This window comes from Rattus rattus, chromosome 6 (genome assembly GCF_011064425.1).
Source record: "Rattus rattus isolate New Zealand chromosome 6, Rrattus_CSIRO_v1, whole genome shotgun sequence".
NCBI classification, from domain to species: Eukaryota; Metazoa; Chordata; class Mammalia; order Rodentia; family Muridae; genus Rattus; species Rattus rattus.
The window spans coordinates 108,759,576-108,783,526 of NC_046159.1; the positions used below are offsets into that span (position 1 = coordinate 108,759,576).

Sequence of the window (23,951 nt, forward strand, 5' to 3'; positions counted from 1 at the left end):
TTCTTCTGACCACTTATTTACTTAATATTTCAACAACATTGTATTTCTCTATGTTTATCTTGCTAATTTGTTGAGCTTCTCTGACATGTAGACTTGGTTTTGATAAATAAGTGTAGAGTTTTTCAGTCATTTGTCTCTTTCCTGGTAGGATTCTTATTCTGTGGAATTGACATGTGTGTTCTTGCTGCACAGATCTCCAGGCCATGTTCATCTCTTCCTGTTTTCCTTCATTTCCCTCTGCTGCCTATCTCAGTTTGCTGGCAATCAAACCTCCTTGGTTATCTTTTATTCCAATCCTTGCTTTCTCCAAATCTCTGGCTTTTATTTACTTTCTAAAAAATCAGTTATAATCCCCCATACTTACAGATATATTCAACTTTTTAGATGTAGTTTCCTTTAGTTCTTTGAACATCTTTTATTAGTTGACTCAAAGTGTTGTGTGGCAAGTCTAATAATGTCTAGGCTTCCTCAGGAATAATTGCTGGTAACTACCTTTCTCTCTTGCATTTGTATTTTACTGTTTATTTGCATGTCTGGTGATTTTTGGTTAGAAGAATAATTATGTAGTTTTCAGTTTTTACATGTTTTTTTTTTCAAATTTTGCATCTTTAAATGCGTAACATATGTAAAATGTAAAATATGTAACATAATTGATTGCTAACGTTGATCTAGGAAGAAGAGGTGGAAATTAGGAATCTAGCAAGTTAAAGCCCCAGAAAGCTCACCATTCTTAACCAAGACCTGTGGTTTTCATCAGTAATGGTTCATTTACAAGGCTGTGGTTAAATTTGAAAGTTCCAAAAAATAGTTTTGACAATTTTTTCATTGCTTTTTAAAGAGTGAATTTTCAGTGGTCTTTTACCCAGTATTCCAGAAGTATATCTCAATCTCTTTAACCATTTTTATCTTGGTACTTTTAACCATTGTGATTATTACCCTATTTGATATGTTAACATGGTCTGTGTACATTTATTGGCAGTCATGAAAGTCCACTCTTTGATTTCATTGAGAGCTGCTTGCGAAATAAACATGAAATGGTTATCTATGAAGCTGCTTCTGCCATTATTCATCTTCCTAACTGTACTGCAAGAGAGCTGGCACCTGCTGTCTCAGGTCAGTCGTGTTTGACAGCTGTCGTTTGTTTATGTCTTATGGTTTTAAATCAGTGGGCTTGCAGGGGCTATCAAGAGTGGCATTTAGGGCCAAGATTGCTCAGTGAGTAAAGATGCTTGCTAATAATTTCAGTTTTCTTTAACATTTAGAAAACACGTTTGCTTTCATAACTAGTACTGTTTCTCTTATTTAATTGCAGACATTAATTGGGATATTAATTTTTAGAGAAAAAAGCAAACTTTGTTTTCTATTAAACTTTTTATAGCTGAACAAAAATGCTTTATTTTCTATTTTTGATAATACAGTTGTTCACATGGAGTTTTGATACAGTGATAAATTTCCTGATGCGTACAATGAACATGATTATTACACACTATAGTTTTCATCTGTCTGATGAATGGTATCCACAGTGATTTCTTTCTCTCTTTTTCCAGTTCTTCAACTTTTCTGTAGCTCTCCTAAACCAGCCTTGAGATATGCAGCTGTGAGGACCCTGAACAAGGTGGGCATTGCTTTGATTATCTATAGACGTGTATATCTAATTCATAAACATGATATACAAAGCACTTGGCTTTCTTTTCACGCTTACAATATATGATGTGTGGGCCTCACATCTGTAGCACCTTGTTTGTACTTGTAGCCTTAGTCACAGCTATTTATACTGTTAGTCCCTGGGAGATCATTTACTTCTGTCATCTGAGCACTTTAGGTTCAGGTGTTAGACCGTTCAATATGGGAGCTATTCACAAGGGTCCACTTACGTTAATTAAGATTAAATAAGGAATTCAGTTTCTTAGTCTCTCCAATCATACTACCTATGCTTGTAGTCACTTGTGCTTAACGAGAGTCATACAAACCAGTGCAGAGATTGGGCAGTTCCACCAATTCCTCGGCTCTAATCTTCACACCAGTTGTGTCTTAAAATACATGTGTTTATGGTGCTGTCATTCATATATGCATACATACATACATCAATGGTTGAAGCAGTGCCCAACCATTAAAATACACAAAGATTTCTGCACAAAACATCTAACCCTTTGCCACATGGATAAAGACTTTTTCATTCGTCTGGGTCATCTTTTCCTGTTGAATGAGTTTTACTGTCAATGATTTGCAGAGAGTATTTTCACATTTTCAGAATTTTGGGTCAGCCCAATGTGGGATAGACAGAGAGACGAAATGACATAGATGTAGAATGACAGACATATTTTAGCAACTGTGGGTAATCCAGTTTGGCAGGAGTTTGTTTAGTTTCGGAATTGATTTAAAAATGACAGAAAGTCTTTGTTGATCAACATTTACCATAATCTCTTTCTTAGAGTTTCTAATATCTAACAGAATAGATACTTGTGCACATCTAAACTGTGTGGAGATGCCGCCTGTAATAAAAGAGACCGATAGTGTTACAAAGGTTATGTAGATATAGGCATTCACCACACCAGACCTAAAATGATTGCTTCTGACCTCTACTGTTCCTTCCAATTGTCATTTACCTTAATTAAAACTTAGATTCTGGCCTTAATCAACAACAGTGTGTTTTTGTTTTTGTTTTGTTTTGTTTTGCTACTTTCAACAAGGTGGCAATGAAGCACCCCTCTGCTGTAACTGCCTGTAATCTGGATTTAGAAAACTTAATCACAGACTCAAACAGAAGCATTGCTACCCTGGCCATTACAACATTGCTCAAAACAGGAAGTGAGAGCAGTGTGGACAGGCTTATGAAGCAGATCTCTTCTTTTGTGTCTGAAATCTCAGATGAGTTCAAGGTAAGAATTTAAACAAGCTTTTGCTTGGTCTATAGCTTGCCTCAGCAGTGTCTTTTGAGAAGGTCTTAATTTTGATGAAATCTAGCTCTCATTCTTTTCCTTCCTAGGCATGGCTGTAGCCTACATAAGTAACTTTCCTCTCTCTCTAAGTCATAAAGTTTGCTTTATTTTAAGTGTTTTATGACTTTAGCTTTTACACTTTGGTTTGTAACTGTTTGATAATGTCTGTGTGATAAGCTCAGTGTTTTCCTGCACTCATGCTGAGTTATTCCAACAAAATGAGTTGAAAAGATTTCCTCTCCTTTTTGGAAATGAAGAGGCTTTCTTGTTTTGAATCCAAAGACCTTTCTATTCTTTTTTCTCGTCTTATTAAAACACTTGTAACAAAGTGCCGAGTAGAGCCAATGACAGTGTGCTGAAAGTGACCAAAGGGCAGTGGTAAGTCCTCATGTAAGAATGAGGAAGATGGCTGTGTCATTCTAACACTCAGCCAAGTAGCTCTCTTCTCAACGTGCTCTAGACTGAAGAAGTAAACAAAAGTAGACATTTTAAAACTTTGGGATATTATAAAAATTGTTTCGCATCTGTTTGCAAGAATAAACTGCACTAGTAGGGAGAATACATTGGTAAGAATAATGTTTCAGAATGGAAGTTGGCAAACTTCTCTAAAGGACCATAAAATAAGTACTTTAGATGATCTTGGCTCCTGAAGTGATCTGTTTACATAGTCCTTGTTTTTATTCTGTACAATTCTTTAAAACTTTAAAACCATCATAGCTTTCAACTCCTGTAACAATAGCATATGAGTGTGGAATGCTGCTGTGTGCCTGTAATCCTAGTGTGTGGAAGACGGGCAGAAACATCATGAGTTATGACCAGCCTGAGCTACATACAAGTTCCATGACATCCTGAGTGAATAGCAAGACTCTTACCTCAAAAAGCAACCCCATTCTTTAGCGCCTTCTGAAGGAAACTCCCGTATACATGCATGGTTTGGGGAAGGAAATAAAGACATGAAATAGTTACTGTTGAGTAGCTTAATAAATCAAGGATGCATCCTAGAGTCTGATCGTATCAAATGCCATATCACCAAACATTTAGCAATGTAATCTGTTATTGGTGTTTCAGTGCAGCTGGGAGTTCCTGCAAAGGAGACTTGGCTATCTGTCCCAGTATGTCAAAGAGGGGATTAATCACAAAAAGCAGAAAAGGGAGATTGAGTGAAAGTGACTACATGGGGTTACTTGTCTCAATCGGGTTCAATGAAATGGTTCAGAGAGGCCCTTAATGCTTGAGGGGATAAGCCAGTTCTCATTAGCATGATTGTTCTGCCTGAGAATCATTTCATAATGTAGTGACCTGTCTTTGAGGTTCTTCTGTTTCTTCAGTCCAAGATGACTATGGATTTAGGACATGACTTTCCATGTCCTTTTTGGAGGTGTGGAATGGGGACTTAGGAAGTTGGTAATGAGATGCCTCAATTACTGTTACCTTTGTATCTTGAGCCTTGAAGGGGATGAGAATAGTTAGGTTTTTCTTTTCTTGAGTGGATTAACATGCCACTGTGCAAATTAAGCAGGTAGCTGAACCAAAGTTAAAGGAGACAGATAAGAAATAAGGCAGATTCCAGGCTATTATCTGGCTTTTGGTTACCTTGTAGGCCCAAGTCAATGATTTTGAGCAAAAGCGGCTTCTAACTTCTAAGTGCCTGTTACAAGTCTGTGTTTGTGTATGTGACTTGTTAGATAAACAAATAAAAAATTATTAGTGTTCACACTGCTCTTTGTGGTTTTTATTGGGGGTGGGAGTCAATTGAGGTCGAAAGATGACTGACACAGATCATACTGCTTTAGCAGCACAACTGAGACCTAAACCTGTATTTTTTAAATTTAATTTTATATTTATTAATTTTTGATTTTTTTTAATCAAGAATTTTCTGTGTAGCCCTCATTATCCTGGAACTCCCTTTGTAGACCAGAAAGGCCTCAAATTCAGAGATCCTCCTGCATCTGCCCCCATAGTGCTGGGATCAAGAAACCTGGCTTACATTTTTCTAACCTTTCTGTGTCTTCATCTGCCATCAAACATTTAATGTTTATACCATTTTTAATAGGTCTGTTTAAAATTTTTTTCTTTTTGTTTCTGTGTCTTGCTGACTATTTCTGACATCTTTGATATTGTGTTGAATATGATAAAATGTTATAAAATATCCGAGTTCCATCAACTAGATAATCACAGCGGAAAAAAGTAAATCTTAACTGCCTCACTCACACCATAGACAGAAATAAGTTCTGAGCAAAAGAATAAACAGTTTCAAAGAAAACACACAAGGCCATCTTTATGCCCAGTGTAAAGTAGACACACGTAGATACATGTATACTTGCGTACTTTACCATGGTGTTCAAGGCGACGTAGGTTGGTCACGGCCTTCATTCTGCTTCTCTGAAGTGATTCAAAGAAGTCTTTTTGCCTGAAGGGCTCACCAGTTCTTAACATGATTTGTTCTGCCTGCGAGTGATTTCTTGATGGGAGTGATTATGAACGTGTATGCCTGTGTGCATGCACACACACACAATTTAAAAAATAAAGCATAAAATAAATTTGACAAAATAGAAGTAGTAAACAATTTATATTTAACCTCCATTGCCTGAGTCCCCAGCTCTCCCTCTTCTCAGCACCAAGCAGCCATTACAGATACCACCCCACATCCTGTGCAAAGAGTGATACCGAAGACTCTAACAGTACAGGCAAAAATCATATTTATACTGTAAATGTGAAGATACAGGAAAATCCTCAGAACAGCAGATACATTAAGTTCTGCAGCATTGGATGTGAGTTAATTGGGGGTGTTAGTCTCGACACTAGCCTTTTTTGTTAACTTTCATCTCCCCTTCACCTATTTCTGTCATCACATCTTGTGGGTTTATATGGGCAAATACATTTGTGCACATTTCATACATTATGTACACAGTCATTTTCACACCAGGACCCTCTTTGCCGTCCTCAGCTTCCTGCTAACCTACTTCCTTTCCCCAACTGTCCTCCTTTCTGCTTTCATGTTGAACATGTTGAACATGGAGGGGTGCTTCCCTGTGAGTTTCTCTAAGGTTATTTACAGGAACATGAGCATCTTACCAGTGACTACACCACTGAAGAAAATGTCTCACCCTCTCCTGTCAACCATTAATTGTGAATAAATCTTCATTCAGAAATGGGTAGAACCCCATGAGCCTCTCTGCATTTCATGACAAGGTAGTAATGGACCCAATCTTGTGCAGATGACAGCTGCTGTGAGTTCAAGAGAGCAACAGCCCTATCAAGGCTGAAGTCAGCATTCCATCTCACTCCTGTCCTGACATTCTGTTTTTCCTCTTTCTTCCACAGTGTCCCCTGGGGTGTGTGTGTGTGTGTGTGTGTGTGTGTGTGTGTGTGTGTGTGTGTGTGTGTGTGTGTGTGTATTCAATAGCCATTTATTCCAGTACCTTAACCAGTTATGAATTGTCTATAGTCACTCCAATCACTACATTAAGCTTCTCTGAGCATAGCTGACAGCAGCACTGATATACGGACATTAACACAGTTTTTAGGATGCAAATCCAACCAGAAATCAGTTGGTTATCCCCATAGCAGACTTGCACTTGCCACTGCTGCAGCAGTGGGCTCATCTTGAGTGGCCAGTTGATACTGTAGCCTTTCCTTTATCTTTTGAAGATGCATCCTTTACACACACTTTCCTCCCAGCCCCATTCCTATAAATTGACGAATTTAGGAAGAAAATGCGGATGGCACCCTAAGAAGTAGTTTAGAGTCAACTGTGAAGAAAAACAGATTCAGATGGCTTCTAAAAAGAGCATCCCTGCTCAGCCCATGGATGTCCTGCACATCGGCTTACTGAATCCTGTGGCTAATAAAAGCTCTTTATATTCACCGCGCCCCAGAAGATAAAAACTTGAGATGTTTTTATCAAGGGTCAACTTGGTTCTCTTCAGGGTCAGTCTTAAATAAAACTGCTTTCCTTCAGCAAAACAACCGTTTAATCTGACAAAACTACCACAAATAAAACATAGACCTAAAAATTGCTTTTGTTAAAGAAGCATTCATCCCTCCCTTGAACCCACAAATTAACTAAAAGAAGGATGAAAGCCAGGCATCCAAAGTGTGTGGTATCTTCAGCAACAGACTTTTACCTTCAAGTTTTAGGAAGCAATCTGAATAGTTCATTGCTATTGCCCTATATTGTGCTGGAAGTCTCCTGGGCATTCCCTACCTTGATGAAAATGAAGCAGACAAAAACTAGCATATATTAAGTGGAACTATAAGTACAGTCATTTGGAAAAACTGACAGTATTTACTAAAGCTGAATGAATACATTCCCAGTTTTACTACTAAGTATATTCCCAACAGAACTGCATATACAAGGTTCATTTTAGATGTCAGCTCAAGTAGTTAATTTTGGAGGAATCTGTATGGTTAAGAAAATGCCTCTCAATGCCTAGGCTTGATCCTATGACTTATTAGATGTGTGATTGGCTGCCTCAGTTTCCTTGACTATACCAGGGAGATAATAAGAATTCCAATCCATAGAGTTGTTGTGAGGTATAAATAAAACGATAAAAAGCTAGGAGTGCTCTAGTGTTAACTATTGCTGGCTTCTATGTGAATCTTATGAGATCTATAATGTTTCATAGTGAGTCAATGAATATTATATTTATTATTTGAATTAATTCTTTTATCTTAGTACAATTGCTACAAATCTTTTATAGTACAAATAGATTAGTTTCGATTTGCTTTAAGTTTTAGTATGCCTCTCTCAATTTAATTATTTTTTTTCATTTTTGCTACATAGAACACTATACTATTCAAAGAAGTAGTAAAAGGTGTATAACCTCCTCTTATATATCCCACACCTCCTCATAAAACTTTGCTTGCACATTCTTCTTCTTTAGTACACCTTTTATAAACATAAGACATGTGCATGTTTCTTATTTTATTGTATATCAAAGATAGCATACTGCTGTGCTGTTTTTGTACAGGACTTTTCCTTTTCAAACCCGAAGATAAATGGAAGTCATGCTAAGTTTTTTGAAGGAGATAAGCCCCATTTTCTTTACAACTGCATAATACCCCAACAGTTTTATATATGTATAATCTTATCCAACAAAGCTTCTGTTTGGGTAATGTGCAATTATTTTGTACTTAGGAACAGTGCCCCAATGGATATCCTAGACATGTGTTTTTCAAACATTAGATTTGTGTTTCAAAGTGTATTTGTTATAAAAGCTAAATATAATAAATATATCATTCATAGAGCATGCTAAATGCTGCCAGCAGTGGATAAAAGTGTAGCTTCCAATAATTTTACCAGTAGAGTGTGTGTTGAGCTGTTGTAGTTTGCCAACCTTTTGGATAAGAAATGATGTCTCAATATGTAGTATTAATTTGAATTCTGTTATTTTGAGGAAAATTAAAAATCTTTCTTTAAATCCCTGTGTGTGTGTGTGTTTGTATAATGTCTGTATGCATGGGTCCACAAATGCTAGAGTACATGTGTGAAGGCCAGAGGACAAGCTTAGGTATCTTTCCTTCTACCTTCTTTCTTGTTTGGGGCAGGTTCTGCTTGCTACTGCATTCATCAAGCTAGCTTGTCCACTAGCTTCCCAGAACTCTCCTGTTTCCTCCGCCCATCTAGATCACTGGAGTAGCACTGGGGTCACAGATGCTACTGTATCCAAACTTGGGTCCTCACACTTGCTTGGCAAGCATGTCACCCACTGATCCGTGTCCCCAGCCTAACCATCTTCTGTGTTAGTAAAGGGCATTTAATACCTTTGTGAAGTGCCTGCTTAGTTTTCCACCAGTTTTATAGGGTTTTGTCTTTTATTTCCTCAATTATTTAGACACTTCTTGTATGTTAAAGGAGACATAGGAAACACAGGAAAGGTTTTACTACTTTTTCTCCGGGTTCTCCATTTGTCTCCTGGGTTAGAATGGGTTTTGGTTTGTTTGTTGTGTGGTTATATTCATCAGTCTTTTTGTCTATCCCATCTGATTTTCAGTCATTGTTAGAATCCTCATTACTTCACAGTGGAGGCATTCACTCATGTTCACTTCAGATACACTTACACTTTGTGTTTTATTCAAGTTCCATATGTCCTTGCTCTTCTCCATTCCTCTATATACTTGTTTATCTGTCCATACACACCACTACCACACGGTTTTTAGTCAGCTTCGTCAGCCCTGTTAGCAGCTGTCAACTCCCCATTGAGGCTGTTCTTGTTGTTTTCCAAGCTATGCTTGTGTGTTTGCTTTCCTTATCAAAGTAAAGCTTCCTTGTTTCATAAAATTTTTATTGTTATTTTTATTGGAATCATATTAAATGTGTAAATTACTGTAGAAGAGAACAAGCTGTCTTACTGATGTTAAAAAGTTCTAACCAAGTACAAGTACTGTGTCAGCTCCTTTGACCACTGTTTGCTTTTCTACAGGTGGTTGTTGTACAGGCAATCAGTGCTCTGTGTCAGAAGTACCCTCGGAAGCACAGCGTTATGATGACTTTTCTTTCCAACATGCTTCGAGATGATGTAGGTCATAGTTTTCTTTGTAAACATAGGCAGTTGTTCCCTTAAATTCCCTTGATTGCTATTAAATACCACAGTGTTTTGCTATTGTTGTTCTTAACTCACTTCTTCATAGTTTGTATTTTCATTTTTTTATTCTTTGAAATTTTAATACATACATTCAATGTATCTTAATAATGTCCACCCCTCACTTGCCCCTGCAGGTACTACAACTCAACCCAGGACCTCCCATTAGTATTTTAAACATATTTCTTTACCATGCATTAAATATATTTCTTTCTCATTTCTGTATACCATTCAGATATATACATAATTCTATTTTCTGTATTTATCACATCTAATTATCTCCCCACTTGAAGGGGAAAAACTTTGTTTTTATTGTTATATTTAATAAAGGAAGTTAGTTGAAATTTTAATATTATAAACATGAATCTTGATATACAAGCATTTCTTTAAAATAAAAATTTAAAAAGGTCCTTAAAATGGGAACACCATTGGTGGTGGTTGGTGGTTAAATAAAAAAAAGTCTTCTTCTCTTTTGTCAGGGAGGTTTTGAATACAAAAAGGCCATTGTGGACTGCATAATCAGCATTGTGGAAGAGAACCCTGAGAGTAAAGAAGCTGGTCTAGCCCACCTCTGTGAATTCATTGAGGACTGTGAACACACCGTTCTGGCTACTAAAATTCTCCACTTATTGGGCAAAGAGGGCCCTAGAACTCCTGTTCCCTCCAAGTATATCAGATTCATTTTTAATAGGGTAGTCCTGGAGAATGAGGCTGTCAGAGCTGGTGAGTCATTAGAACACAACTAATGGTGTAATTGCTGGTCTTCCAAAATAGGTGATCCAAGAGAGTAGTAATGAAGTTGGAAAATGAAGTTGTAGGGTCTCTGATGTGTGATATGATCTTGGAGGACAGCTGGTTCCAGATACACAACTCTTCCTTAGTGTTTCAACTCCCAAACAGATTTTTGCCTTAAGTTAAAGACCTTGCCTTTCAGTGTGACAGGGGTATCACAGTGGGGCCTCTATTTTTTCATTAAACCATAAGTAAGATAGACAGACAGACAGACAGACAGACAAACCATACGTAAGAATAGATAGATGGATGGATGGATAGATAGATGGATATATAGATATAGATGTCTTATGTATAGATGTGGCTATATATACATCTTCAGTGATTCTTTCTAGTCTGTTTCACCAGAATTGGTAACTTCTCCTGTGATCCTTTCTCTCATTAACTCCTAACCTTACCCTATCCTTGTACTTTGTTTCCTGATAAATTCAAAGACAATATCACTAGTTGCCTTCATATGCTCTTAGTCCATTATTTTTTTCAGCTCAATAAAATTTGGCCCTCTTTAAATTCTTTCTTGTTTCTTTTTTAAGTTACATATAAGTTAGCTGGCAAATCAGACTACTTAATACTTTATCTTAGTTCACATTCCTCTAGATTGCTTTTTGGAGCTTTGTTGACTCCTAAATATGAATGTTCATACCACCTCTCAGATGTAATGTGAAATTCAGACTGAAGCTTCACTTGATCCTACTCTCACAGACAGACTTAGGTCCAGCTTTGAACCTTCCTCTGTTCTTTACCACAGTCCTGTCCCTCTTCCTCCTGCTGATTCTTCCACCTTCCTGTCTCTGTGTCACTGGGTACAGGGTTAGGCTTTCATTCATTTCTGATCCCTACCCCATCTGTTTCTAGTTTCACAAATATTTATTTACTAGGTGAATGTGAAGAGTGATCATTAAAATAACAAACTCAGGCTGGATTGCTGACTTAGCATTAGGAGTACTTACTGCTCGTGCCAAGGACCTGAATCTGGCTTCCAGCATCCGCATTACATGGCTCACAATCACCTATAACTCCAGCTCCCAGAGGATCTGATATTTCTGGCCTCCCCTAGCACCTACATTCATGTATACATCCGTACACACAGGTGAATACACTTACACATAATTAAAAATAATTTGTACAAAAGCTTAAAAAAACAAACTACAAATATATCCCACACCTCTATGGGATAATAATCTTTAAAACCTTGAGGTCTGTGTGGTTTTTTTAGTTTATCTCTAGTCTTTTACTTTCACTCTCTAACGTGGGTCCAACACTTAGCCTTTCTCGTTCAAGTCTAATAGTAACACTTTCTGTTCTGGACACAGGACGTTTTTATTTGTTTTTCTTTCTAATACTCTTGTCCTGCCTTTTCCCTCTGGCTAAACTAACCATTCTAAAACATTAGGTGTAATAGTGTCTCGCATCCTTGTCTTACCTAAGCCCCTATCACCGTACTTACCTAGCATCTTGGATATAGTTTACCAGAGATTTACCAGACAAGATAGTCTTTACTTACTGGTCTATCTCACTGCACCCTCATTCCTTAGGTCAGAGACCATGTCTTTTATCTTTCTTCCCCTTAGCTCCTGCCACACTTCTAGGTAAAATTTAGGTGAACATAGAATTTTTGTGGAATGAAAGGAATTTTAATAATAGTTTTTTTTCACGCTAGTTAAAATTTGAGCAGAATCATGTTCGAGTATATATAAGAGGCTGCCATGAGGTGTAAGAGGCTGCCATGAGGTGTATGCATATTCTTTTTCCTCGATAAATGGAAAATCTTCCTGTGTAGTGAAGCTAGACACTTCACTATTCTATTTATGCTTATGTAAGATCAAGGAGCTGTCACACAGCACGAGACTTTATTTCTATTGAATACCAACTGCTTCTCTAATTTGCTTTTAGTTTCAGTATTTTTATTTTGTTCTGTTTTGTTTTCTAATACAAGGTCTTACTTTGTAGCCTAGACTGGTCTCAAACTTTGAGTAACCTTCCTGCCTTGGCTTCACAAGTGTCTGACTTGTTTTTGAATGCTTATTGCTTAGCTCTGAGTAGCCAGTATTTACATTGCTTCTTCTTTTGTTTCACAATAGCTGCTGTGAGTGCTTTGGCTAAATTTGGGGCTCAGAATGAGAGCCTTCTCCCAAGCATCCTTGTACTCTTACAAAGGTATGTAAAAGGTTGAATGCTAGCTGTTGAAAAATAATTCCATGTAGCTACGTAGTCAAAAACCTCTTTGTACTATGTCAGATAAACTGAAGAGCTAAGAGTAGAGCTGATAGTGTAGGGCAAATGGAGATTTGGGGAGGTTTTCAGGGTTTTTCCTAGTAATTATGTATATGTGCAAAATGTGAAATTTGAGTTTTAGATTTCTTTTAAATGACACCGAGAGACTAAGGTAAACCTATGTACCTCAATTGGTACAGTAGGCACTAACTTAAAAGATATATGAAGTGATTTGTGTGAAGAACTGAAGATAGTCGCCCTCTATAGTCTCTATAACCTCTTAGTTGGTGAGGAAAAGGAAAAAGTTGGTGGTCTTTTTGGTAAATATTTTGTGATTGCATTTTATAACTAAAGTAATTAACTCATTAGCCAAAGACTGACTGACTAAAACAGATTGCCATTTGAAAACTAACTGTCTGGATTTTGAGTGCTAGTTTTCTTTTAGTATCCTTAGAAAGTGTAACATTTCCATTTTTTAGTTGTAGAAAAGCTAAGTGTTGGGCTCACATAGTTACGGGTTCAGGATTAGATTGTAAAGTATTATGTCATTGGTACCGTGTTCTTCATAGTGATCTCACTGCCTTCTCAAAATAGTAGTTCAAGAATTGCAGAAATTTTAGGAGCCCATGTTAGCTATTATTGAACTTTTGTCATAAAAGTCGTATCAGATGACCTCAGCTGCACTCTTCAGGAAGGTAGTGGAACTGTTGGACATCTCTGTGTACAAAGACATGGACAGAAACATGCCTGACTATTTCTTCTGAGCAGGTGTATGATGGATACTGATGACGAGGTACGGGACCGAGCTACCTTCTACCTGAATGTGCTACAGCAGAGACAGATGGCCCTGAATGCTACATATATCTTCAATGGTCAGTGAGAGTCAGAATTATGTACATAGCACACATTTGTTTGTCAAATGCTCAATGATTCTTATGGTGATTCACATGTTAATTGATTCCTTTAGGCAGTTGAATGATTTTAATCTTTGAATGCAATTCTATTTCTAGAGAGGCCCATATTCATAAAGGTATTTTCTAATTTAGTAATAGTAGTTCCTATGAAATAATATAGAAGAATATATTTTTAAAATATGAAAGGGTCCAAAGAATATTGCTTATGCCTGGCTCTTCTTAAGCTCCCTCTTAAATGGCTGTCCCCGTTTTCATTTTCTTCTGCTTTTCTTGTTCCATCTAGCTAAGAGAGTTTATTTTCTGAGAAATGCTTACATTCTATGACATTTTTTATACTTTGCTCCCATGTTTCTTTGAAAGAAATAAGGCAGCTTGTAAGTTTATGAGGCAGATGCCTATAATAATCTTTAGTTTGATTAATTAAGCCATAGCTTCCTAATGCTGCAACCCTTCAATACAGTTTCTCATGTTGTAGTTATCCCCAACCATAACATTATTTTTGTTGCTACTTCATAACTGTAATTTTGCTACTGTTATGAATTGTAATACAAATATGTGTGTTTTCCAATGGTCTTAGACAACCCCACTTCCTAAAGTCTTACTAAAGAAAGAGTGTGGTCCTGCCAAGGCTGGATCCCCCAGTGTAGGGGAATGTCACAGGGGGTGGAGGGGTTGGGGAGGGAAAACATCCTATAGAAGAAGGGGAGGTGGATGGGATAGGGGGCTTATGGCCGGGGAAACTGGGAAAGGGAATAACATTTGAAATGTAAATAAAAAAAATATCCAATAAAAAACATAAAAAGAAGAAAGAGTTCTTCGATCCCCACAGGTTGAGAACCACTAGGCTATAGTTTTTTGTTATGTGTTTTTCTTTAGAAAGCTTAACCATTACAGATTGTTGAAAATAGATTATAATGTTGAGATTTTCCTGTCTCTAGGTCTGACAGTCTCTATACCAGGGATGGAAAAGGCCTTACACCAATACACATTGGAGCCTTCAGAAAAACCCTTTGATATGAAGTCAATTCCTCTTGCTATGGCTCCTGTCTTTGAACAGAAGTCAGGTAACAGAACTGTTTAATTTAACTCTGTTAGGTTTTTTGTATATAAATAATTTTATAAAAACTTGTAAAATCGTCTTAACCTGGAAAATAAAGCTAGAAAAAGAGTTTTTTCAAATAGCATAGTTTTTCTCTCTTCATTTAAAAAAAAAATTCTTGTTTGATTATTTTTTGAGACAGGGTCTCTGTACATAGCCCTGTCCTGGAACTCACTATATAGACAAAGCTAACCTGGAATTCACAGAGATCTACCTGTCTTTATCTTCCAAGTGATTAAAGGCATAATGTACCACACCAGGCATATTTTTTCTCTTAATACCTTTTCTTTTTTATTCCTTGAGATCTTTTAATATTAAGATAGATGAAATTTTTTAAATTTAAAATTTTCATTTTAAGCCTCCTGGGTTTTACTCAAAAGCCAGAATAAGAAATATGTCCTAAGTTGAAAAAAATGTTTTAATTATTTAATACAAAATATCACAATACTTGAAGCTGTTTGCCACTGTGTATCTGCTAGAAGTTATTGCCTTCATTTCCTTCTGTATACAAGGTAAGTTAGAAGTAGAAAGAAATTCACATGTCTGCTTCTATCTGCCTTTCTAGAGATCACACTTGTGACTCCTAAGCCAGAGAAGTTGGCTCCTTCCAGGCAAGACATTTTCCAAGGTATATTTTTATGAATATAATAATCTTTAATCCCTAGGCATTATAAACTAATAACATCCACTGCTTTTATTCAATTTGATTAATTCTCAATTCAGTATTTTTCCTGTGTCGTGGGTTATAGTGGCTGGAACTAAATGGTGTCCATGGACTTTCCAGTTATTAACTTACTACCTGGGACTGTTATTCTTGTGCATATTTTGTTGGTTAAGAGAGAAGGAAACTAGCAATTTAGTTTCTTCTTCCCTCCTACATATAGGAATCTGGTACATAAACTTGGCAACTTAAATGATTATTTCACAGAAGCTTGGAGATCCCCCTAGTTGACTTTTCAGTTGTTAATAAAACCATAGAAATGAAACCATCTTTCTACTCTGGTAACTAAAGATTTTAATAAACTCTCTTCCTGTCTTCTTCATACTGTACTTGTACTTTCTTTCTTCTTGTACTTAACAGAACAGTTGGCTGCCATTCCTGAGTTTGTGAACCTGGGGCCCTTGTTCAAGTCTTCTGAGCCTGTGCAGCTTACAGAAGCAGAGACAGAGTATTTCGTTCGCTGTGTGAAGCACATGTTCACTGACCACATTGTATTCCAGGTGAGATGATGAACTAACTCTTGGTTCTTTTTACGCATTTAAATACAAGCTGCTATGCTAGAACCAAACTTCCCTTTAGTTTATGAGTCTAGTTCCTTTCATAAAGGATTGATTTAGCAACAATTTGAGTTTCCTTTTCAGATGTATATAAGTTTCTTCTCTGATGGGCTATTTTTAATAACTAAAATCTAAAAGGATATAAAATTAAAATGTTCTAAAAATAGACATATAGCATAATGTTTTTTAAAATCGGCATTTAAAGCAACAAGGTAAACTAAGTGTGTTGTTCTCAGAACTTAGATTTGGTTGTTGTCAGATTTGCAACACCTTGATGTAGAGACAGTCTCAGAGCGACACGATGGCTCAACATGAAGCACTCACAGTAAGCCTGTCTATGTCTCAGAGACAGTGGGGAACACACTCTTGGCAGGTCTAAGTTCTGGGGTCAATCTCTAATACAAAAGGAAAAAGTCTTAGAAGACCTATAGTGCTACTTAGTGTTGACAGTAGTAGATTCCAGAGCTGGCATGGACTGTGAGTGAGTAGAAACAACTTACTGGAAAACACTTCTTATTCCTTACAACTTTTCTATTGCTGACTTTTAGTTTGACTGTACCAACACTCTGAATGACCAGCTGCTGGAGAAAGTAACCGTGCAGATGGAACCATCCGATTCCTATGAAGTGCTGTGCTGTGTCCCAGCTCCCAGCCTTCCTTACAATCAACCAGGAATATGCTACACACTTGTTCGCTTGCCAGATGAGGACCCTACAGCAGGTACTAACTCTTAGAAGGAGAAGATACTTAGTGGTCTTGACAAGTTTTTAATTTTCAAAAATGTAGTTCTTTCCAGAATTGAATGTTGGGGGTGGGTATGTTTATAAAATTGATTACTATTGTATAGGTATTACTTTCAAAGCTAACTAACTCTGTGAGGAAAAACTCGCTGGTGATAAAGAAGAACTGAATGTATACAGTAATAGCCCAAAAAAGCATTCCGGTTTTCTATTGATACAGTATAAGCATGAGTGAATACCTACCTGATATGTCTCATAAGAGTCAGGATGTTTCTTTCCAAGATTGCTGGGGAAAGATGGTTATTTGACAGATGGCTGACATTTTAAAGACATCACGTGTAAGCATCATGTAGCGTAAGACTGCAGTCTGCAGTGTTTCAGACTAATTCGCTTAGTCAGCCATTTGTGTTCCATATTTGAGAAAGGCTTTATCATTTACGTGACCTATGGTCAGTCTTGGGGTGGAAGTGGCATAAGGTTCTACATTAGAGACAGTTGCTGGTGATAGTCTTTATACTTTAAGGGTTTCGGATGGTCTTGATGGTGAGTCCTTTATAAATGTTGAAATCTATCCCACTTGAGCTCTACTCCACTCAGTTTTCCCATACTTACTGCAAAACTAACCCAACTTTCACAGAAATAATCACACATACCACATTAATATTTAAAGTTTTTACTATTTGTAAGTACAGGAAATACATAAATTAATATCAACAAACATCAGAGAAGTTACAGAATTACGAGAAATCATAGAAGTACTAGTAATTAGTAATCCCTGGCCATCATTTAGTTACATTTAGGGCTTACTCTGATTTATTTTCCTAGTTCCCTTCTCCTAATTCCCTTCTTCAGTGTTCACTCATGGGAACTGCTGACCAATCTTAGCTGGGTTGGGTGCTAGACTAGGCTACTCAGACTCTGGCACGAGGTAGATTCATGTTGGCACCATTGCTGAGTCTGAATCCCAGGATGCTTCCTCTGACCCTGAGTGGAGCTGTGTGTGTGTTATACAGCCACTTGGATTGTACCCTAACCCTGGGTGGGAAGGCACTTTCCTGTCTGGACTCTGACATTTCTCTTTCGAGCTTTTGGTCATCTGTCTTTAAAGTTAATAACTTTGTTTATTCCTTTGTGAACTCTCACCTTCCATTTGCTTGTGGTTTCACTTTATTCTCCTGGTCTGATTTTCTCTCCAGGTATATACATCTGAAGTAGGTCTGCAAGGCAGTAATTAAACTTTCTGTTCTCTGAAGTAAAGCTACTTTTGTTTGCTGTTGTTCCAAACTTATATCTGGGTCCAGCCTTAATACAGTTCTGTCTTTGCCATCATCCTGGGAGACTCTATTTTTCCTAATAGCCATCTTTCCTTGCTTCAGAATCCCTCCACAGTCCCTGTGCTTCACTAAACCTGGGTTGTTAATTTTTAAGGGATGCCATTGCTTTACACTTAATTACAATAGGAAACAAATCTGAGCCATTGAAAACGCCAGCCCTTCCCAGTTGAGATTACCAGCTCCTCAGAGTACACTCAATACAGCCCCTCAGGTGGACCCGACATTGGATAACTCAGGGGACCCATACCCCAGGGAATGAGATTAAAAGAATAAGTACAGTTTTACAATACCAAAATACACAAGACAACAATATTGAAATTACAGTAGTTACATATATTATAGGAAAACAGTAGTAACATGAAACACTTCCACCAGGAGAGGACGAACAACCACCTCAGCTCTCTGCACTGAGGAGGCAGGTTCTTCTTAAAACTGATCTTCCATGTTGTTAGCCCAGAGGTTTGAATGTTTGGTCTGCTGGCTGTGGACTACTCGACTTTTGTTTCTGCACATTTATCAATTAGAGACATTTCTCTCTTTATGTTAGATTGAGAGGGATTTCTGGTCAGTGGCAGAATGTGGTTACAAACTCTTGTCTTATTTCATCACTTTTGTGTTGGACCCACCATATGCTTGATTACTCCTCTCTATTCTTTATTTTTATTAGAATTCATGAATTTTATCTCGTAGCGAATCTCAACTCTACTTGGCAATGAACAATATGAAATACCAGGACATAGGTGGTGATGGAGTCTATACCCATCCTCCTGTCTTTCTCTTTTTAACATAAAACTTTTTTCTATTGCAGATATTCTAAAAATTACCAGTCACTTCAAAATCTTATCACTTCTAAAATGTATCTTATCTCAGAAAAATATTTTCCCTTAGAGTCACAAGGAAAATAGAGAAATTCTTGTTTATGATTTCCTTCAACTTGAAAATAATGAAGCATATTAGAAAGGAATATGGGTTTCTTAGACAGGTAATAATTTTAATTCTGGCCCTATAGTATACCGAATTTATGAATTGCACAAATTATTTTATTTGTGAAAGTATCATCTGGCACCATACATAATAACACACAATATTTTAAGTCTGGGCTTCCTGAATTTTTTTTCTATTAGCATCAATAAAATCAGTTCTTCTGCACTTCAAAAGATATATGCCCTCCAGGAGTCTCCAGAATACTACTCATTGACTATAACTTTGTTTGTTCAATCTATAAATATCCTTGGATATCAGATACTGGTTTCTGAAGATTGTTAATCAAGCCATTCACAAACTCATCTCTATGTAACCATTTATCCTCTTACCCAACCCATTCATTAACTGATACCTGATGAAGCTTTTAGGGAGCCAAATAGCCTCCTTTACCATTTGGGCGAATTTTCTTGCAGGCCATGGTAATTATAATTCAACCTCTGTCTAACTTTTGTCATAGTTGCTTTTTTTTTTTTTTTTTTTTTTCTTTTTTTTTTTTTTCTTTTTCTTTATTGTGTTTTCTCTTTTTTTTTTTTTTTGTTCCTTTTTCTTTTCTTTCATTCTTTTTTTTTTTTCCCTAAGACAGGGTCTCCCTCTGTATCCCAGGCTGGTTCTACTACTTTCCTTTGTCTTTAATATTCTGTTTTCTAAATTACTGAAGTTTTTCTGCACTAAATAAAGGCTGGGTTACTTACTAACTTGCTTCTCTTATAAATAAAACTCTGCTTAGTCTTTGAAAATCTGCCTAATATTTGTTGGTTAACCTGGACATTTGTTAACACCTCGCACTTTGGAAACCCTGATTTCTGCCTTTTGCTTTCCTGCCCTGGCTCCGTTATCAAGGGTGAACCGCAAGTTCAGTTGGTTTTATCTTTCCCGGTCCTTTCATTTCTCATCAGCGGTATGACTGTTTTGATTCAAAATGTTTGTTACCATCCTATGGCTACCTACTTCCTCCTCAACAATACTTCCTGGAACCTTCCAATCAACATGGGGACTCAGGAGTCCTTCCAGCCCTGTCTGATCACATCCTGATTTGCACTCACTACTCCCATTATTGTCAGCCTCTGCATTTAGGACAAACTCCAGTGAGTACAGGTGCTATCTGACTTTACCTAGCTATAACCAGCTTAGCTGATTAGCTTTAGTATTGTGGAAAAATCATGTTTTTTGACACACTGTCTGAGCCATCTGTCCAGGGTTTTCAATGATATAGTGCTCCCAATTATTTGATGGTATTTTCTTTATCTCTCCCTCCACAGTTGGAACAGCTGAAGTGAATGCTTCATTTTATCTTTTCTAAGTCCTGAGTCTACCTCCTTGGTATGGTGCCTTCCTCTGAACCTCTCTGCACTCTCTGCTCTCCCAGTTCCTCTCATGCTCTCCCACCTATTATAACTTCCTCACAGTCCTCCTGAGTCCCAGCTGAGCCTTTCTCCTGCTCTACCTGCCACTGCTCAGAGAAGTGGAGTCATACTCTCAACACCCAACGCTTCTGCAGATGCCTCTGTGATGCTGCATCAGCACCCCCAGCTTGGCCTGTCCCCTCACCCACTGATCACCACACTTGGTCCTCTCTGCATCACACTGATTGGACCAAATCTGCACCCTCTACCCAGCAGTCCCTGTGACCCATACTTCACACTTCCTTCTAGAACACTGTGTCCATGGCTCTCTGTGACCTGTTTTGCCTCTTTCCACATCCTTTGATCCACACACTGATGAAGCTCTAGGGAATATTGGACTCTGATTGTGATCCTCTTCCTGTCCTGTTTTCTGGTCTTCTGCCCACATAGCCTACCCTGTCTCCAGAGGTTCTAACTTCCACCCTGTCTTAATGCTGCTGGACGCAGCTCTCTCCCTGGGGACTCTAGTCTCGGAGTTGTCTTTCTAGTCCTCAGCACTCACCCATTCCATGAGCTTCTCTACATCTTTGGCTCCATTTTTCTCTGCCTATGATTCCTACATACAACTAGCTATAAACAACATTCACCTCTGTGTGTCACTGTCCATCTCTATCAGCCTCACTGCCCCACCTCAGTCCTCAGCAGCAAGCACAGCTGGCAGTGCTCTCTCCCCCTGCCCCTGAGGAAACCCTCTCCCAGCTCTCACCCTTCCTCACACCTTCCTTCTGCACTGCATCCAGTTGCTCACTGTCATCCTCCTGCACTGACAGGACCTTTCCTCCCCAGTCTGACAGTCATGACTCTGATGCCTCCTCCATCTGCTCCCTTCCCTCTCCATAGCCATCTCCACCCCCCCCCTCCACCAGTGATTCTCACCCGGGGGTGCATGACCCCCCAGTAGCCTATCAGAACCATCTTCTGAGTAGAGTTGTTGTCAATGTTTGTGAGCAGGTCACTGCTGCTCCCCTCTGATGTTCTGATAGGCTACCAGGGGGGCGTGCCCATCCCCCCCCCTCGGGTGGAACCCCCCACCCCCTGGTTAAGAATCACTGCTGTGGATGGCCCCCTCTTCTCTCTGACCTTCACTCTTCAGTTCCATGCCTGAAGCTTTCTAGTTTTGACTACCTGAAATCCCCACACAAGCATCCTAGCCCACCCTCACACACTTCCCTATGGAACCACCTTCTCATTTGTTTACTCCCTCTCAAGCATGCCACTGCCTTCTCTGTTCCCACATGCTGGCCCTTCACCCCTTTACTTCTGGCCTTTCTTCAGCTACTCTCTTTCCTCCCACATGACTCCAATATACTCCTCCCGAATCATCAGTGTAAAACACAGGACCTAACTGTCCCACAGCTAAGTTCAGTAAGATGTCCTCTCAGTGCCTAAAACTAGGCTTACATGTCCACACCAATCCCCATTGCTCCCAAAGCTGCCCTTCTGTTCAATCCGGTGAGCTATGGCAATCCTGGCCCAAAGCCTCACTGTCCTCACTGTCCTCACCATCCTCTCTTCCCTGCCAGGTCCAGAGTAAAGAGGCTGCCTTTAATTTGCACCACCATCCTACCAGTGTTCAGAGGTATAAGATCACATTTCTCCCTGCTGCTTGCCCTATCACTGGTTGGTCTGGTTTTCCTTTTCTTTCCCAGGTATCTGGGGAAGCATTGCCTGTTGACTAGAGCACTCTTAAGGGCTTCTTCCTCCTGCCTCTGGGACTCCCTACTTCCTTGTTCCTTGTCCAGCTTGTGTCCCTGCTCCCCACCTACTCCCTACTCCCTGCTCCCCTGTTCCCTGCTCCTCCTCCCCCTCCATGCTTCCTGTTCTGTTCTCCTGGTGTCTCCTCTGCCCTATCTTTCTGTAGTTGACTCCAGCATGTGCTACATCATCTTGATGTACCTCCCTCCCTTCCTGCAGCTTTTCTACTTGAAACCTGTTTCTTCTTTTGCCCTCTAGTTAGTAGATAGAAGACTTTCTGCATCCTTCTGTATAGCTTTCAAACTCAGATTTTATTCCATTACTATCCTGGTACCACTGCTGCAGCGGTTTGGATCACTAGTCTGGGTCTTTCATTGGTTCTACCTGCCAACCGTTCTCTTCTTCTTTCCTCTTCTTTCAAGTCAGAAGAGTAAAGCCAGGTCTGCTACTCCTGCTCCTCCCCTTCTCGCCTCCTTTGCAAACCTCATGAAGAGAACATAGCCTGTTCATTTCAGGCACAGCCCTTGAAGCCCACTGAATCTCCTTTCTTTCCTCACTGCCACTAGGAAATACAATATTCATTATACTTGTATTTATATTTGATGTCGTTCTCTTTAAGTACCACACTATGCCCTCTTCTTTATTGCCTTACTTTTATCCTCTCAATCAAACACTCGAAGCCTAAGCCCATCCTATCACCAGACCCTAGCCTTCTAGGCCAGGCTCATTCCACTGCTCATGGACTAGTGACCTAACTTCACTCTAAACCTATGAGATTCCCATGGTGTTGGAAGGTCCTTCCTACCGTGGGCAGTTAGAAGGTCCTTCCTACCTTGAGCGGTTAGAGGGTCCTTCCTGCCTGGTAGTTGGAACATCCTTCCTACCCTGGGCATCACCAAGAGCCCTGCACAGTCTCCTGTTGTACAGCACACCTCTCTCTATTCAGCCAGTCTTGAACAGTGGAAACACAGGTTCAGAGGTCAACTACGAAGTGGCTGCTCCGCATTGGTACCCAGCTGTGCCGCCACCATTTGCACACATCCTGTCTCTACACTCTTACTGGACTCTCTCCAGGAGTCCAGTCCCACGTGCCTGAGGTAGCCTAACAGTTGTCTATGCAAGAGTCTATAAGGTGCACCTCACCTGGTTTCCTCTAATTAATTCAAGCCACTCTTGTCCCTTTGCTAAAACACCATACAGTTCCATTCTACAAACTCCCCGGGCTTTTGCTCATCTTTTCTGTCCTGCTAAAATCTGACATTAATACCATCTATCCAACAAACTTGTCCCCTGAAATCTGCCAAGGATTTCAGTTAGGGAACTCTACTTTCTGCTTTATTGTTTTCCAAGTGGCCCTTCATCCTTGACTGAATTCACCACAAACTTGTGAAATTCGCTAGCTGCCCTGAGCCAGTTCAGCATCACTTGCCAGTAGCAAGCCAGAGATCTCCTTTCTCCTGCAGGGGTTAAACTCTGTACCTCCTACCCTCCGTGTAGATTCTTCCTTTCTCCTTTGCCAACACTGTGCTTACACTGCAGCATCTGAGCTGAGTCTCCTTGATGTCTTCCAAACAATGCATAAACTCATCAGTCTTCGCCTTCTCTGCTCCTTCCCAACTTTACCCTGTCCTGATAGTATAGCCAGCCTAGTCCTTCCTATTTGAGCTGAGTCATGCCAGCCAGCTTCCTAGTGCTGTCACACTAAAGCAAGTCAGTTACTCCATTGAGACTTTTGTATCTAGCTGATCAACACCCTGTATCCCCCTCTACCATCCTGTCTAACCTTTCATGAGTACTGTGATCACCACAGCTTACTACAGATGCTTCCCTGCTGTTTTCATCCCACTTTCCTTACACACACCACGCTTTTTTCTTCCCTGGACTGACTGACCTACATTCCACACTCTCCATCTTTTTCCCTTTTTCTTCACTCGTGCATCACCCTTGAACCTCTCTGCACTCTCTGCTCTCCCAG

General features: G+C 39.1%; 1 protein-coding gene and 1 long non-coding RNA gene across 2 annotated transcripts in view; one reads left to right on the plus strand and one right to left on the minus strand.

Moving 5' to 3' along the window:
• The window catches only part of Copg2 (COPI coat complex subunit gamma 2), a 118,960-nt gene that overhangs the window by 64,150 nt on the left and 30,859 nt on the right, over window positions 1-23,951 (plus strand). The window contains exons 10-20 of the mRNA XM_032906801.1: window positions 980-1,113; window positions 1,548-1,615; window positions 2,691-2,879; window positions 9,365-9,460; window positions 10,003-10,246; window positions 12,397-12,472; window positions 13,298-13,401; window positions 14,382-14,507; window positions 15,108-15,170; window positions 15,624-15,763; window positions 16,369-16,540. Of these exons, the coding sequence (XP_032762692.1) occupies window positions 980-1,113; window positions 1,548-1,615; window positions 2,691-2,879; window positions 9,365-9,460; window positions 10,003-10,246; window positions 12,397-12,472; window positions 13,298-13,401; window positions 14,382-14,507; window positions 15,108-15,170; window positions 15,624-15,763; window positions 16,369-16,540 (1,412 nt within the window). The remainder of the gene's footprint in view (window positions 1-979; window positions 1,114-1,547; window positions 1,616-2,690; window positions 2,880-9,364; window positions 9,461-10,002; window positions 10,247-12,396; window positions 12,473-13,297; window positions 13,402-14,381; window positions 14,508-15,107; window positions 15,171-15,623; window positions 15,764-16,368; window positions 16,541-23,951) is intronic.
• The window catches only part of LOC116903998, a 14,554-nt gene continuing 12,957 nt past the window's right edge, over window positions 22,355-23,951 (minus strand). The window contains exon 2 of the long non-coding RNA XR_004388325.1: window positions 22,355-22,908. This is a non-coding gene — a long non-coding RNA (uncharacterized LOC116903998). The remainder of the gene's footprint in view (window positions 22,909-23,951) is intronic.